Raw genomic sequence first — 17,836 nt, 5'->3', positions numbered from 1 at the left:
AGGGAATTAAAAAACAAACACCCAAAAACTGTGTCATTGAGGGGGAAAGAGGGAAAAGGAAGTAGGGGCAATGAGGGGGATCCCATGTGGGATCCGTTAACAGAAAGGGATCTGGGAGGGGAGGGGGTAATGCATTTACAACCATTTGTGCCATTATTGCACAAGCTGTTTGTAAATAATTTCAGTGAGAAACCTAAAATTGTGAAAAAGTTAAAGTTTTTTTATTTGATTGCATTTGGCGGTGAAATGGTGACATGAAATATACCAAAATGGGCCTAGATCAATCATTTGGGTTGTCTAGTAAAAAAATATATATAGTTTTGATAGGTAAATATAAAAAAGGCTCTATTTCTGTTTAAATGTAGTGATGGCAAAAATGCTAAAAATGCTCTGGTCTTTTAGGAAAGTTTTTGTCTGAAATGCCCGGTCCTTAAGGGGTTTAAGAAAACATTTGGGTTTTGTGCCATTTAAGGAAGTACATTTATGAAAAACCTTTTAAAAAATGTAATAAATGCTTCATTTTTTTGCAATACAATTTTCAACTTCTGCAATATATTATAAAGCTTTAAAAATTGCTTATTCTCCAATTAATCTGCACATTGCAACTGAGATGGTGCTTTAGAGTAATTTACCAATTTAAAATTGAGTTTTGTTTCAAAATTACCTGCAGAAATTTTACCACAAAAAAAAAAGATAAAAAAATCTCATAGCAGAAAGTGAACAAAGTTCTGCCTCTGGGTATGTATGTACAGTATGTATAAAATATTCACCGTTTTGGACAATTGTTAATAAGAATATCCTGTAAAAATGGTATTCCCCGGATAATTTTGGGTTCTTACGACCATGGGTTAAACCAATATTAATGTATTCATGCAAAAGCAGAAATTAAAAAATTCTTATCAAATAAAAATCTTAGAAATTATACAAAACACAATAGCTTAGTCCATTTAGAGACAACTAGTGATAAGACAAACACTCTGAAGTAAATAAATACAGCTTTGCACAAATAAAATGGGAATATCTACATAAAAATGAATAAGCCAGACTGATACTAAAAAAATTGCAACAGTTCATAGGGTCTCCTTTACTACCCAAACCTCACTCTTATGACAGTGGTATTTATATTTAACCCTTTGATGACAGGGTTAATTTGTCTACATCAGAACAACGTTCCGATGTAAACAAATTGAAATCCTGCGATTGTGCGCAAGATTTCAATGATGGGATCGGGTCAGGGGGGAGTCCCTGTGACGCAAGGCACGCCCTCCAGACCGCGATCACATCATGGAAGTGCCGTTGGCTTTAGGACAGCCAACGGTTATAATGTTCTATTTCGTCCTAACGGCACTAAAGCCAAGTGTAATTATGATGGAATAGAATGGCATAACAGTGTTAAAAGGTTAAAGATACAATATAAACAAAACATTCTGTAGATTGCTTTCTATTGTACCCCATTTTTACCATGTTCCCACCACTTAGATGGACACACAGACCTTTGATAGAGGTGATGATCATTGTAAATGCTTGTTACATATAAAACCAGGCATAAAGTAGTTTTGGCTCCCCTGTTGGATGAACTAAGGGACATCATTTTAGAAAGGATATGCTTTATTAATTGGTTATGTTTCCCCTTATGATGCAGATGATTACCATGAGAGTTTCTATAGAAATGGCAGGGGTCTATCTTCTCATTGGCTTTTCTTAAAGAAAGTTGGAAGAGGGAGAATTCCCTCTTTTCAATGAAGGGGTTGCTTGTCCCTCTAACATGCAGATCAGGGATGGCTAACTGGCTGCCCAAGGGCTCCATGTGGCATTGGCACTAGTTTCTGTGGCTCTTTCATGTAACGCACATAGGGATGCATGAGACCCAATCAAGAGCCTTAGAAGTAATGCAAATGAAAACACTGTAGTGCTTGTGCACAGCACACAATGAGCTCCTTTTTTGTTTTTTATAATTGAATATACATTTAAAAAAAATAATGGAATATAAAACCCCAAACAAGTGCTGCCATCTAGTGCTCTTGCAAATGTATAGCATTCTTGCAAAACTGCTGCCATATAGTACAACAGACACGTGCACACTCCTAAACTTACCTCTCTGCTTTTTAACAAAGAATACCAAGAGAATGAAGCATACATGGATAACATAAGTTAATTGGAAAGTTGTTTGAAATGACACGCTCTATCTGAATCATGAAAGAAAATGTTTGGGTTCCATGTCCCTTTAAGACTCATTAAGCAAGATATTGTATTTGGTTTAAAGGAGAGTAAAATCGTACATTACTAAATCATTTGTTTATGGATTAAAGTGTTCTTAAGTAAAGGCAGCTTATTAATTATGAGATGCAGCCAGTTCAGTTTAAAGGGACATAAAACACAATTATTTTCTTTTATAATTCAAAAGGCATACAGTTTAAACACATTTTCAAATTACTTCTACTATCACCTTTGCTTCATTCCCATGGTATTCTTTGTTGAAGGATCAGCAATGTACTACAGGGAGCTAGCTGAACATATCGGATGAGCCAATGACAAGCACATTATGTGTAGCCACCAATCAGCAGCTAGCTTCCAGTAGTGCACTGTTGCTCCTGAGCCTACCTAGGTATTCTCTTCAACATAAGATACTAACAAAACAAAGCAAACGAGATAGTAGCAGTTCATTGGAAAGCAGAATAAAAATGCAAGCTCTATCTGAATCAGGTTTAATGTTGACTTGACTGCCCTATTAATATGGATGATAGGGTACACCCCTTTAGCACTAACCCTATACACACAAGGATTTGCTCCATTACAAACCACGTGCACGCAAGCAGGGTTTTCTTCACAACCTAGTGGCTAAAATGGAGTAAGCATGTTATTCTCAAACAGTAAGCTGGCTGTGTAGTCTTATTGTGTGCTGCAATAGTGAATACAGGAGTAACAAATATAAGCATGGTTGTTTCCTGCATACACCTTTAGACACACTGTCGGCCAGATTACGAGTTTTGCGTTATGAGGGGTGCGGTGCTAACGAGCAGTTTTCTCTCACCGCTCTGTTACCTGCAGCGCTGGTATTACGGGTTTTTACAAACCCGGCGTTAAAAGGCAAGAAGTGAGCGTAGAGCAAAATTGAGCTCCATACCGCACTCCAATACCAGTGCTGCTTAAGTCAGTGGTGAGCTTGTTATACGTGCTCGTGCACAAATTCCCCATAGACATCAATGAATAGAGCCGGCTGAGAAAAAGTCTAACACCTGCCAAAAAGCAGCATAAATCTCCGTAACGCAGCCCCATTGATTCCTATGGGGAAACACATTTTATGTTTACACCTAACACCCTAACATGAACCCCGAGTCTAAACACCCCTAATCTTACACTTATTAACCCCTAATCATCTGCCCCCAACATTGTAGACACCTACATTATTCTTATTAACCCCTAATCTGCCGCTCCGGACATCGCTGCCACCTACATTATATTTATTAACCCCTAATCTGCCATCCCCAATGTCGTCGCAACCTACCTACACTTATTAACCCTTAATCTGCCGCCCCCAACATCGCCGCCACTATATTAAATTTATTAACCCCTAAACCTAAGTCTAACCCTAACACCCCCTAATTGAAATATAATTTAAATAAATCTAAATAAAATTCCTATCATTAACTACATTATTCCTATTTAAAACTAAATACTTACCTATAAAATAAACCCTAAACTAGCTACAATATAACTAATAATTACATTGTAGCTATCTTAGGGTTTATTTTTATTTTACAGGCAAGTCTGTATTTATTTTAACTAGGTAGACTAGTTACTAAATAGTAATTAACTATTTAATAAATACCTAGCTAAAATAAACACATTTACTGTAAAATAAAACCTAACCTAAGTAACACTATCACTACACTACAATTAAATAAGTAACATAAATTAAATACAATTAAATAAATGAAATTAGCTAAATCACAAAAAACCTCACTAAATTACAGAAAATAAAAAAACAAATTACAGATCTTTAAACTAATTACACCTAATCTAAAAAGCCCCCTCAAAATAAAAAAAAACCCTAGCCCAAACTAAACTACCAATAGCCCGTAAAAGGGCCTTTTGCGGGGCATTGCCCCAAAGAAATCAGCTCTTTTTCTTGAAAAAAAAAAATACAAATACCCCCCCAACAGTAAAACCCACCACTCACACAACCAATCCCCCAAATAAAATACTAACTAAAAAAACTTAAGCTCCCCATTGCCCTGAAAAGGGCATTTGGATGGGCATTGCCCTTAAAAGGGCATTTAGCTATATTTAGCTTAGGGTTTATTTTATAGGTAAGAATTTAGTTTTAAATAGGAATAATGTAGTTAATGATAGTAATTTTATTTAGATTTATTTCAATTATATTTCAATTAGGGGGTGTTAGGATTAGGGTTAGATTTAGGTTTAGGGGATTAATAAATTTAATATAGTTGCGGCAGATTAGGGGTTAATAAATATAATGTAGGTGGCGGCGATGTTAGGGGCGGCAGATTAGGGGTTAATATTATTTAACTAGTGTTTGCGAGGCGGGAGTGCGGCGGTTTAGGGGTTAATAATTTTATTTTCGTGTTTGCGATGCGGGAGGTTTAGGTGTTAATAGGTAGTTTATGGGTGTTAGTGTACTTTTTAGCACTTTAGTTATGAGTTTTATGCTACAGCGTTGTAGTGTAAAACTCAAAACTACTGACTTTAAAATTCGTTACGGATCTTGGAGGTAGAGGGTGTAATGCTCACTTTTTGGCCTCGCAGAACAGACTCGTAATATCAGCGCTATGGAAGTCCCATAGAAAAAAGGGTTTACAAAGTTTACGTAAGTCGGTTTGCGGTAAGGCCAAAAAAGTGTGCGGGGCCCCTAAACCTGCAAGACACGGACCTGTTAACGCTGCTTTTTCATCTTACCGCAAAACTCGTAATCTAGTCGGGTGTGACTAATACCTAGTTTCTCGCATTCCCACCAGCAGTCATTCCCACCAGCAGTCCAGCAACCCTTATTCTTCTTTTAGTCTATTTGTACCAATGAACACAGGGCCACGTCCTGCCCTCCATTAAACAGAAAATTGTAATTTGCTAACATACAGCAGTTCCGCTCTTCTCATTAGGTAAAGGGACACAAAACCAATTATGTAACAAGACCTGAAATAGACTATTGTAAAGGTTTTCATAGGGTAATGTAATTCATTTTAGTTACCCACACTTACTGTTATTACCCTTAACCTGACTCCCCTTAGGATGTGCAGCTGTACTGATCCCTTCTTCTGAATGCCCCCCTGCTTTCACTTACTGGTTCTAAATGGGGTGAGTGTACACATTTAGCTTGAGACAGAAATGGTAAGTCTTAAACACATTACACTAATCAGTATTGTATATAAAGAAATGTGCCTGCATATATGAACCAAATGGAATTTCCTTTGTAATCTAATTTTATTTTGATAGGTTATCTTTAGTGTAAGTCTGAGTATACCCAAAATAAAATTACTGCGCTAACTGTCTGTACCAATGTTATTATAAAATAAATGTTATACACTATTCCTATCCAAATGTATTACTAATAATCCCAGTTTCATATGTGAGTGTTACCTATAGTATCAAAGTATGCACAATTGATACTTTTATAGACACAATAGATAAGTAGTATCCACTGTCACTTTAAAAATACTAAACAGCATACAAAATTAATTAAAATAAATTAAAATACAACTTGACAAAGATACTTACTTCATGGCACAAGGAGTATGGTAAAAAACTAATATCGATAATCTTTAGCTCCACTGGGTATTCTCATATCCTCTCGGTGGTTTCTCCTGTAGTTCTGAGCTAGTGGCGTTGCTGCTTCTCACAGGGCACAAAGGAGTGCACTGACAACGAATACACTGGAATGATAAAGCACAGAGCGCATCCACGACTCAAGGTGAATCTAACACAATTTATTGCGAGCATACAAATAATTGCACTTACAAGAAAATAAAAATAGTTATGCCTTGATAAGAACGGGTCCGTAACAACAACTCAGGATGGTCAGTCCATGCAGGAATCGGCTGGAAAATCTCTGTCTCCACCTCGTCCTGCTCTTTCGGACTTTTTCAAGACTCTGAAACTGCCTTCAGAGTCTTGAAAACGTTCGAAAGAACAGGACGAAACTCGTAGACGTGAGAAGGGCTTGTTTTGGACATCTGCTAGTATTACAGCAGCCGCACAAAGATTGTGAAAGTACGGAGAAAAAACATCAAGCGAGGAGCCTACAGGAGGTGGAGACAGAGAGTTTCCAGCCAATTCCTGCATGGACTGACCATCCTGAGTTGTTGTTACGGACCCGTTCTTATCAAGGCATAACTATTTTTATTTTCTTGTAAGTGCAATTATTTGTATGCTCGCAATAAATTGTGTTAGATTCACCTTGAGTCGTGGATGCGCTCTGTGCTTTATCATTCCAGTGTAAGTCTGAGTATATTGCAATGTGTCTCGCAACCAATTACACCATTAGTGACCAGCTCTTCATATAAAATGTTTGGACACACCTGGTTTAAAATAAAAAATATACTATGTACATTTTTATTTTAGCCCCCCCCCCATTTCAAAGGAAGAAAACAATATCAGTAATACATCATTTATGCCACATTTGATGTGTATAAGTGTTTTAAGCTCAGTTGCTAAGAAGCCACACTATAGATTTTGTAATATCTAAAAGCATATTATACTAATGACTTATAACAATACATTTTTTGGTGTAAATATTGCAATTAATAAAAAAACGTACCCGAAAAGTTGTTCTTTTCTTTTGTTCTTCATGAACCCAAATTAAAAACAGGCTGATAAAGAATCCAATTATAAAAACTGTCAACAATAAATAAAAACTCCAAATGGGTAAGTGCAAATGTGTAGTACCAAATACCAAAATTGAGCCAATGCATATAGCAGAGACCATTAAGGTAACAACTGCAATTGTAACTACTTCCCCAGGGTAGCAATCACTCAAAAACCTCAAGTATGGCTCAAAAGAGGCCTTCAGCTGTCCAGCTTCTCTGCGCTCTTTGTCTTTTTTAGCTATGTCCACCAGTTGAAGTTTATCTGAGAAAGATTCATATTCCTTCATTTCTTCTCCAGTAATCCTTTCACCATTAACTGATGTGTCCTGAGGGTGAGGACTTGGCTCTAGTTCTCTTAGAATGGATGGCTCTGATTTGTCCGGCTGAAATCTCAGTACAATAATGCTGGCAGCAACAAACGTATAGGCCAACAGAGTGCCTATAGACAGAAACTGTACCAGAGCTTCCAAGTCAAAGATTAATGCTAATAAAGCCATAAGAGTGCCAAATACAACAATTCCAATGACTGGTACTTTAGTGGTTGGGTTCACTTTTGCAAAGAATTGAAAGAACAAACCATCTTCAGCCATTGCGTACACAATCCTCGGAAGGGAGAAGAGGCTACTCAGGAGCACAGTGTTCATAGCTAAAGGACATAACAGGAAATCACATGATTAAAAAGGGTCGGACATTAAAACCTCTGTTTAATAGAAATAAATGTTAAAATACATAATCCATAGGATTGTAAAAGGACTAAGAGCATAAAAAAATAACAAACAAACAAAAAAAAAAGATGAGTCATTGTGATAACACTTTCCACCATTGTTTGTTAAATAATGGATCAGGACAAATTATAGATTTAAACATTCATTTAACAAATTTAATATTAATCAAGGAGTAAATGAATTATTATATACTGTACCTTGAATACCTTATTGAATCACATAAGTCAAATTATTATTGAACATAAGGCTATTACCATCCTCTGCACTGCTGCATAGAGTATGCAGAGCAATAATGTTCCATCTTTTGTCTATCTCATGCGTTCATGGTGATCTGAAGTGAGATGCACTTCCTTACTGTTTTTCTATTGCAGGTGGGCAGTATCTTATAGAGTTGATATCTTGGCTCCCTGACAACCTCTCAAATGAGGATTCTTATGTACTTGACTGCTATAGAAATTGTAATCGCCTCCTTTCTACTGTGTGTTCTGGGCTCTGAAAGGGATGCTAGAAGCCCATATACTTTTAACAATGGGATCATGTAACTATTCTTTTTAATAAAAAAATAAAAAACCTCTTAGAACGACAAGCATATAGAACAAAATCAGGGGTGTGGGGTATCCCCAATGTTTTTCCCCACACTACATAGTGAGACCCTTTTTTTAGAACGGTAAGTACTGTCCAGCTGCCAGGCAATTGTCAAACAATTTACAGTGAACAAGTGGTTTCTTCTAGTTGTCAAGTGGTCGTCATAGTAATAACAATTACCTGGCAGCAACACTAGCCTAATTTTGTTTTATTGCCAATAGAAGGGCTCATAGATCTTTCTTTCTTTAAGCTAATTAAAAAAAATAGCAGGTATGTAAATAAAAATGTAAAACTGAGTTAGTATTAAAATCAATTACATTTTGTGAACTTCTGCAAGGATTATTTTTGCTGTTTGGTAGTTTTTTCATTATTTGTTGATACTGCATATATGCATTGTGAAAATAGATTATTACCTCTCTCCTAAATCAGAATGTTGTGTATTTTTAAAAAAACTAAATTTATGCTTACCTGATAAATTATTTTCTTTCCTGGCAGGGAAACTAATTCATTACTGTTGGGAATACAACACCTGGCCACCAGGAGGAGGCAAAGACAGCCCAGCCAAAGCATTAAAAGGATAGTAAACACCAACATTTTCTTTTAGGATTCAGATAAACCATACGATTTTAAACAACTTTCCATTTTACTTCTATTATAAAATATGCTTCATTCTCCTGTTATCCATTGCTGAAGGGACATCATTGCACTACTGACAGGAAGCTGAAAATATCTATTTAGCCAATCACAAGAGACAAATGTGTGCAGGCACCAATTAGCAGCAGCTCCCACTAGTGTATGATATGTGCGTATTCATTTTTTAACAAGGGATACTAAGAGAACAAAGCACATTTGAAAATAGAAGTGAATTTAAAAGTAAAATTACATGCTCTATCTGAATCATGCAAGTTTAATTTTGACTTTCCTATCCCTTTAAGTATCACTTTCACTTCCCATACTCCCCCAGTCATTCAGCTGAGGAGACGGAAAAGTAGGAGAAACACAACGGGTATAGACGTGCCAGAAGAATAGGAAAAGGCCGAAGCTACAAAGAAAGTAATAGGGCGGGGTTGTGGACTCTCCCTGCCATGAAAGAAAAGGATTTATCAGGTAAGCATAAAAGTTGTTTCTTTCTAATGACACGGTGAGTCCACGGATCATCATCAATTACTGTTGGGAATATCACTCCTGGCCAGCAGGAGGAGGCAAAGAGCACCACAGCAAAACTGTTAAATATCACTTCCCTACCCACAATCCCCGTCATTCTCTTTGCCTGTAGTGCAAGGAGGAGGTGAAGTTTAGGTGTCTGATGAGAAGTTTTCTTCGATCAAGATTTTATTTATTTAGCAGAGTAAGCTTACTCTGTTACTTTCTGGGATCTAGCCTAGTCCACATCAGTCTCTTCAGTAGGGCAGTGGTGGCTTTTGAGCAATTGAGAACTTGTGAGGTATAATCCTCACTGCGTTTTCTCAAGAATCTGCTGCCCTAACGAGAAAACCCTCTCAAACCAGGTGAGCTGTCCTGTTGCCGGACAGCACTTTCAAGTAAGTGCCATTTTAATTTTAATTTTCAAGGAGATTGCTGGCACTTGTTACAGCTGAAAGCGGTCTTATTTAATATGTGACTTTATTTATGGTGGCTCAGTGTGTTATAGTAGTTTTTATACTTTAAAGGGACAGTCTACTCAAAACTAAACTTTCATGATTCAGATAGGGCATGCAATTTTAAACAACTTTCCAATTTACTTTTATCATCAAATTTGCTTTGTTCCCTTGGTGGTATTTTTGAAAAGCTAAACCTAGCTAGGCTCAAACTGATTTCTAAACAGTTGAAAACCGCCTCCTAGCTCAGAGCATTTTGAACGTTTTTCACAGTTAGACTGTGCTAGTTCACACGTGTCATATAGATAACATTGTGCTCACTCCCGTGAAGTTATTTAGGAGTCTTCCCTGATTGACTACACTACATGTCTGTCAAAGGCACTTAGATAAGGAGGCTGTCTGCAAAGGCTTAGATACAAGGTAATCACAGAGGTAAAAAGTATATTAATATAACTGTGTTGGTTATGCAAAAACGGGGAATGGGTAATAAAGGGATTATCTATCTTTTTAAATAAGAAAAATGTTGGTGTAGACTGTCACTTTAACTTTTGGTCATGGAGATTACTGTTGTAAGCCGTTTTTTTCGGCGGTTAGGGCTCTGTAACCGCTCTGTATTTGAAAAGGGGATTGTTTCTTCTGTAAGGGAAGTCACTCTGTGAGCTGCAGGACAGGTAGGCACCTCAGTAAAGCTACTGAGGTGTATAGGTAGCCTGAGGTCTATTTGGTTTGTTGCGCTAACACACATTTCTATTTAAAGACACAGTACACATTTATTTTTTATTTTCAAATAAAGAATTTTTACACTTTATCCTTATTTATTACATAAGATGGATCAAGAGGGTTTTCAAACCATTATCCTAGGCGAAGTTGCTGCTTGTCAGTTATGTTTTGATGCTCAGGTGGAACCCCCAGTTCCTTTTTGTTCCTCATGCATTGAGAGAACTTTAAGTTATAGAGATAAAATATTTGACCATGAGCCACCATTATCCCAGGCAAATGCTGTTCAGGTGTCTCCTGTTGCAGATATGCCGCAGCTTTCTCCTCAAGCATCCCAAAATTTCAGTCTCCACATACAGTGCCCTGTGTGTCCTCTTGCAATCCTGTAGGATTTTCTCTACAAGACATTACTTCCCAGGTATCCCTTGCGGTATCTGAGGCCTTGTCAGCTTTCCCCATGTTGCAGGGAAGGCGTAAAAGGAAATTTAAAAGTAAGGTTTCTGATCAAGTTCTGGCTATCCAGAGTGTCCCTTCCCATAAGCCTGAGGAAGAAGACATGTCGGTAGCATCTGAGTCTCAGACAGTGTAATTCCTTCTTCTGATGCTGAAGTTTTATCCTTCAGATTTAAGCTACAACACCTTCGAGGTTTTGGCTACTTTGGACGACTCTGACACAACTATCGTAGTCAATCCTAAAAAGTCTAGTAAATTGAACAAATACTTTGTTTCCCTCCTACTTTCCCTCCGCGGTGGAGATTTTTCCGGTTCCTGACCATGCTGTGGAGATTATTGCTTGAGAATGGGAAAGACCTGGTAATTCCCTTTTCTCCATCTCCTATTTTTTAAGAAGATGTTTCCTATAGCGGATTATATTAAGGAGTCGTGACAGACGGTTCCTAAGGTAGAAGGAGCGATCTCCACTTTAGCCAAGAGGACTACTATACCCATAGAGGATTGTTGTTCTTTTAAAGATCCAATGAATAAAAAATTGGAGGCTTCACTAAAAAAGATGTATGTCCACCAGGGTCTACAATGGCAACCTGCGGTGTGTATCGCCACTGTTACCAGCGCTGCGGGTTACTGGTTTGATGCATTGTCTGAATCTCTTCAGACGGATACCCCTTTTGATGAGATCCAGGACAGGATTAAAGCTCTCAAGTAAGCCAATTCCTTCATTACAGATGCTTACTTACAGGTTATTAAATTGGGAGACAAAATTTCTGGTTTTGCGGTCCTAGCACGCAGGGCCTTGTAGTTGAAGTCCCGGTCTGCGGATGTTTCATCTAAATCTAATCTCATGGCTATTCATTACAAGGGTAAGACCTTGTTTGAACCTGGTTTGGTGGAAATTATCTCAGATATTACTGGAGGGAAGGGTTCTTTTCTTCCTCAAGATAAAAAGAATAAGCAGAAGGGACGTCAGAGTAATTTTCGATTCCTTATATAACTGTAAAGGCAATTCTTCCTCCCCTTCCTCTAAGCAAGATCAAGCCAAGCCTTCCTGGAAGCCCAACCAGTCCTGGAATAAGGGAAAGCAATCTAAAAAGCCTTCAGCTGATTCCAAGTCATCATGAAGGGTTGGCCCCTGATCCGGGAGCGGATCTTGTAGGGGTGAGACTCTTTCTTTTTTCCCAGGCTTGGATAAGAGATGTACCGGATCCTTGGGTGGTGGACATTGTCTCCCAGGGATACAAAATAGACTTCAAATCTTTTCCTCCCAGAGGCAGGTTTCTCCTTTTCAGATTTTCTGTAGACCAGATAAAAAGAGAAGCGTTCTTACATTGTATCAAGGACCTTGCCGCCCTGGGGGTAATAGTTCCAGTTCCCTTTCAGGAAAGGGGTCTCGGATTTTACTCAAATCTGTTCGTAGCTCCCAAAAAGGAGGGAACTTTTCGACAAATCCTAGATTTAGACAAATCTAAAATGTTTAAACAAGTTTCTCAGAGTGCCATCCTTCAAGATGGAGACTATACGCTCCATTCTTCCCTTGGTACAAGAGGGTCAGTTCATGACAACCATAGACCTAAAGGATGCATACCTTCATGTTCCCATTCACAGGGACCATCACAAGTTTCTAAGATTCGCATTTTTGGATAATCATTTCCAGTTTGTGGCCCTTCCATTCGGCCTTGCCACAGCTCCCAGAAATTTTTCAAAGGTTCTGGGGGATCTTTTAGCTGTGCTTCGATCTGTGGGCATTGCAGTGGCACCTTATCTGGATGACATTCTGGTTCAGGCGCCATCTTTTCAACAAGTAGAATCTCATATGGAGATCTTGTTGTCTTTTCTTTCGATCCAACGGATGGAAGTTGAATCGGGAAAAAAGTTCTCTGGTTCCAGCTACAAGGGTTGTATTTTTGGGGACCATAATAGACTCCCTGTTAATGAAGATTTTTCTGATGGACGTCAGAAAAAGAAAGATTTTCAACTCTTGTTTTGCCCTTCAGTCCTCTCCACAGCCGTCAGTGGCTCAATGTATGGAGGTAATCAGTCTGATGGTGGCTTCCATGGACATCATTCCGTTTGCTCGGTTCCATCTCAGACCTCTGCAGTTATGCATGCTCAGACAATGGAATGGGGAGTATACGCACCTGTCTCCGTGTGTAGATCTAGATCAGGCGTCAATAGACTCTCTTCCGTGGTGGCTTTCTCAGGATCATCTCTCCCAGGGTACTTGCTTCCGCAGACCTTCCTGGGTGATTGTGAACATGGATGCCAGCCTTTTAGGTTGGGGAGCAGTATGGGGCTCATGAAGGCTCAGGGCTTATGGACCCAGGAGGAGTCAGACCTGCCCATAAACATCTTGGAGCTGAGTGCAATCTTCATGACTCTTCTGGCCTGGCCTCAGTTAGCCTTAGCCCGGTTTATCAGATTCCAGTCGAACAACATAACCTTGGTGGCCTACATCAACCACCAGGGGGAACTTAGAGTTCCTTAGCCATGACAGAGGTGGCCCAAATTATTCAGTGGGTGGAGACCCACAACTGCTGTCTTTCTGTGATCCACATCCCAGGAGTGGACAATTGGGAAGCAGATTTTCTGAGCAGACAGACTTTTCCTTCTGAGTAGACAGACTTTTCCTCCCCGGGGAGTGGGAACTTCATTCGGATGTGTTTTCCAGCTTGACCCTCAAGTGGGTGCAGCTGGAGTTGGATCTCATGGCTTCTCGTCAGAATGCCAAACTTCCGAGATACGGCTTGAGGTCAAGAGATCCGCAGGCATTTCTGATCATTGCTCTGGCAGTTCTTTGGAACTTTTAGTCTAGCAAATCTGTTTCCTCTGTTTGCTCTCCTTCAAAGAGTCAACTCTCGAATCAAGCACGAGAGGGCATCTGTAATTCTCATAGCCTCGGTGTGGCCTCGCAGGATTTGGTATGCAGACCTAGTGGAAATTTCATCCTTTGCACCTTGGAGACTGCCTCTGAGGAAGGAGCTTCTACTTCAGGGTCCCTTCCTTCATCCAAATCTCGTTTCTCTGAAGCTGACTGCTTGGAGATTAAACGCTTAGTTTTATTTTAGTGTGGATTTTCAGAGTCGGTCATTGAGACCTTGATTCAGGCGTGTAAGCCTGTGACTTGCAGGATTTACAATAAGATCTGGCATAAATACTTGTATTGGTGTGAATCCAAAAATACTCTTGGAGTAGAGTAAGGATTCCTAGGATTTTGTCCTTTCTCCAGGATGGTCTGGAGAAGGGTTTGTCTGCAAGTACTTGAAAGGGTCAGATTTCGGCATGGTCTATTTTGTTACATAAACGCTTGGTGGATGTGCCAGACATGCAATCGTTTTGTCAGGCCTTGGTAACAATTCGACCTGTGTTTAAACCTGTTAAACCTCCATGGAGTTTTAACCTTGTTCTTAAAGTTTTACACCAGGCTCTGTTTGAGCCTATGCATTCTTTAGATATTAAAAAGTTATCTTGGAAAGTTTTGTTTCTTGTTGCTATTTCCTCTGCTTGGAGAGTTTCTGAACTCCCTGCTTTACAGTGTGATTCCCCTTATCTTATATTTCACTCTGATAAGTTGGTTCTGCGTACTAAGTTTGGTTTCCTGCCCAAGGTTGTTTCAGTCAAGAATATTAATCAGGAAATCATTGTACCTTCTTTGTGTCCCAATCCTTCTTATCACAAAGAACGCTTGTTACATAATCTGGATGTTGTGCGAGCACTAAAATTTTATTTGCAAGCAACTAAAGACTTTTGGCAGTCTTCTGCATTGTTTGCTTGCTTTTCTGGGAAACACAAGGGTCAAAAAGCTATGGCTACTTCACTTCCCCTTTGGCTGAAGAGAGTTATTCGCTTGGCATATGAGACTGCTAGACAGCAACCTCCTGAGAAAATCACAGCTGATTCCACAAGGGATGTTTCTTCATCCTGGGCCCTTAAAAAATTAAGCTTCTGAGGAACAGATTTGCAATTCTATACTTTTGCCTTGGCTGAAGCTTCTTTTGGGAGAAAGGTTCTTCAAGCAGTGGTGCCTTCTGTTTATGTTCCTGTCTTGTCCCTCCCTTATCATCTGTGCCCTATGGCTTGGGTATTGGTTGATGATGATCCGTGGACTCGCTGTGTCATTAGAAAGAAAACAAAATTTATGCTTACCTGATAAATTTATTTATTTCTTGACACAGTGAGTCCACGGCCCACCCTGTATTCAGACAGTTTATTTTTATATAAACCTCAGGCACCTCTGCACCTTCTGTTACTTCCTTTCTCTCCTTTCCCTTTGGTCGAATGACTGGGAGATTGTGGGTAGGGGAGTGATTTGTAACAGCTTTGCTGTGGTGTGCTTTGCCTCCTTCTGCTGGCCAGGAGTGATATTCCCAACAGTAATTGATGATGATCCATGGACTCACCGTGTCAAGAAATAAATAAATTTATCAGGTAAGCATAAATTTAGTTTTTCGTTCAAATGGCAGGGAGAGTCCACAAATTAATTCATTACTGTTAGGAATTCAATACCCAAGCTAGAGAGGACACAGAATGAACAGGGAGGGAAAATAAGGCAGGCAGAGCTAAACTGAAGGCACCATTGCTTGAAGCACTTTTCTTCCATAAGGAAGCCTCAGCTGAGGCAAAAACATCAAACTTGTAAAATTTGGAAAAGTTATGTAAAGAGGACTAGGTAGCCGCCTTGCAGATTTGCTCCTAGAGACTTCGTACTTAAAAGCCCAAGAAGAGGACATTGCACTGGTAGAGTGAGCTGTAATCTTCTCAGGAGGCTATTGGTCTGCTTCCACATAAGCTAGATCACTCTTCAGCCAAAAAGAAAGGTTAGATGCAGTGGCCTTCTGACCCTTGCACGAACCAGCATACAAAACAAACAAGGACGAAAATTGTCTAAAATCCTTGGTTGCATGAAGAAAGAATTTCAAAGCATGCACTACATCCAGATTGTGCAACAAACGCTCTTTCTGAGAGGAAGGATTAGGACAAAAAGAAGGCACTACAATTTCCTGATTGATATTGCGGTTAGAGACAGCTTTAGGTAGGAAACCCAACTTGGTACGTAAAACAGCCTTATCCACATGGAAAACAAGATAAGGGGGATCACACTATAAAGAAGATAACTCTGCAAGCAGAATAAATTGCTAACAAAAACAAAACCTTGCAATATTTTTTTTTTTATGTCAACAGAATGCATAGGCTCAAACAGAGCCTGTTGAAGAACAAGGTTAAGACTCCAAGGAGGAGCAACAGACTTAAACACAGGCCTGATTCTAACCAGGTCCTGAACAAATGACTGAACATCTGGAAGATTAGCTATCTTTTTGTGTAACACAGAAAGGGCAGAAATCTGACCTTTGAGGGAACTATTCGACAAACCTTTCTCCAAACATTCTTCTAGAAACAAAAGAATTCAAGGGACTCTCACCTTATGCCAAGCGAAAACTCGATCCTCGCACCAGGATAGGTGCGCCACACCTTGTGATAAATCTTATGAGTCACTGGCTTATGAGTTTGGATTAGAGTATCAATGACGCTGTCAGAAAAACCTCTTTTTGCCAGCACTAGGCATTCAATCTCCAAGCAGTCAGCCTCGGAGAATCTAGATTTTAGTAAAGGAATGGACCTTAAAGGAGAAGGTCCGCTCTCTGAGGCAACCTCCAAGGAGGAGAGGATGACATCTTCACTAGGTCTGTGAACCAAGTCCTGCGAGGCCACGCTGGAGCAATTAGTATCACAGAGGCCTGCTCCTGAGCAAATGGAGGAAACCGATAAATAAGCGTGAACCTCCATGGAACTGCTAACACGTCCACCAACACTGCCTGTGGATCCCTCTATCTTGACCCGTATCTGGGTAGTTTGGTATTGAGACGAGAGGCCATGAGGTCTATCTCCAGAACACCCCACTTGAGGGTTAGCTCAGAGAACACCTCCTGATGAAAAGACCACTACCCTGGGTGGAACGTCTGTCTGCTCAGGAAATCCACCTCCCAATTGTCCGAATGGCTGAAATGTGACAATTATGGGACTCTGCCCACTGATGGATATGAGATACCTCCCTCATAGCCAAAGAACTTCTTGTTCCTCCCTGATGATTGATATAAGCCACAGATGTTATGTTGTCCGATTGGAATCTGATAAACTGGACAGAACAAAGTTGAGGCCACGCCATCAGAGCATTGAAGATGGTTCTCAACTCCAGAATGTTGTTAAACATATAGAGTAAAACTGTGCAGGGGGGAAAACATGGGCCTCTTCACAATATACTCTCTTCACTTTTCAGACAGTAATAACAAAGGAGAAGTTTCCTCCATGTCTATTTTTTCCTCCATAGTAAGGGAGGAATTCCCAACCAGTAAAGATATCAAATGATTCAATAAAAAAAAGGATAACAACTAATGGCACCTTGATTGGCCCCTGCTGTGGCCAGAGCACTCACCAAATTCCCGCTCTGGTGCGGATCACAGCGCTACGCTCAAATCTCTGATAGCGGTCGGAGACTAAAAGGAGGAAGTAGAGCGTTGGAAACCACGTAGTGCCGCGATTGGAAGAGGTCTGCCCTCTGCAACCCACTGAAGCATGCCAAAAACTGCGCTATCTACATGCCGCGATTGTGAGAATAGGCCGTAAAAGAAAAAAATTATAAAAACCCTATTGAACCCCGTAATAAAGGCCAAGAGCCCTGTCATGTCCCAAATGTCTCAGATTGAAATAGATAATCTGTAACACTGATCGGATCTTTTCATATATTATAGTTGCAACAGACACCTTGAGTATTATCTGCTGCAATGTTAAAAATTTTCCTAAACATAGGATATAAGATTCTTTGCCACTAGACCCCTTAGATAGGTAATTAGATGCCATCTGGTCACCTATCATAGTGCCCTCATACTCCATCTGCCCCTGTGGACCTAAGGGAAGGAATAAAGGCACTTTCCTCCAGGGTCTC

At 39.7% G+C, this 17,836-nt stretch overlaps 1 protein-coding gene across 2 annotated transcripts in view; it reads right to left on the bottom strand.

The window, feature by feature from the left end:
• The window catches only part of SLC7A4 (solute carrier family 7 member 4), a 174,137-nt gene that overhangs the window by 1,570 nt on the left and 154,731 nt on the right, over nucleotides 1-17,836 (bottom strand). For both annotated transcript variants that reach the window (XM_053702074.1, XM_053702073.1), the window contains exon 3: nucleotides 6,773-7,467. In XM_053702074.1, the coding sequence (XP_053558049.1) occupies nucleotides 6,773-7,467 (695 nt within the window). The remainder of the gene's footprint in view (nucleotides 1-6,772; nucleotides 7,468-17,836) is intronic.

Source organism: Bombina bombina, chromosome 2, assembly GCF_027579735.1.
Source record: "Bombina bombina isolate aBomBom1 chromosome 2, aBomBom1.pri, whole genome shotgun sequence".
In the NCBI taxonomy this organism is placed as follows: domain Eukaryota; kingdom Metazoa; phylum Chordata; class Amphibia; order Anura; family Bombinatoridae; genus Bombina; species Bombina bombina.
The sequence above is the reverse complement of the archived record's forward strand: the minus strand, read 5'-3'. Positions and strand labels throughout refer to the sequence as shown.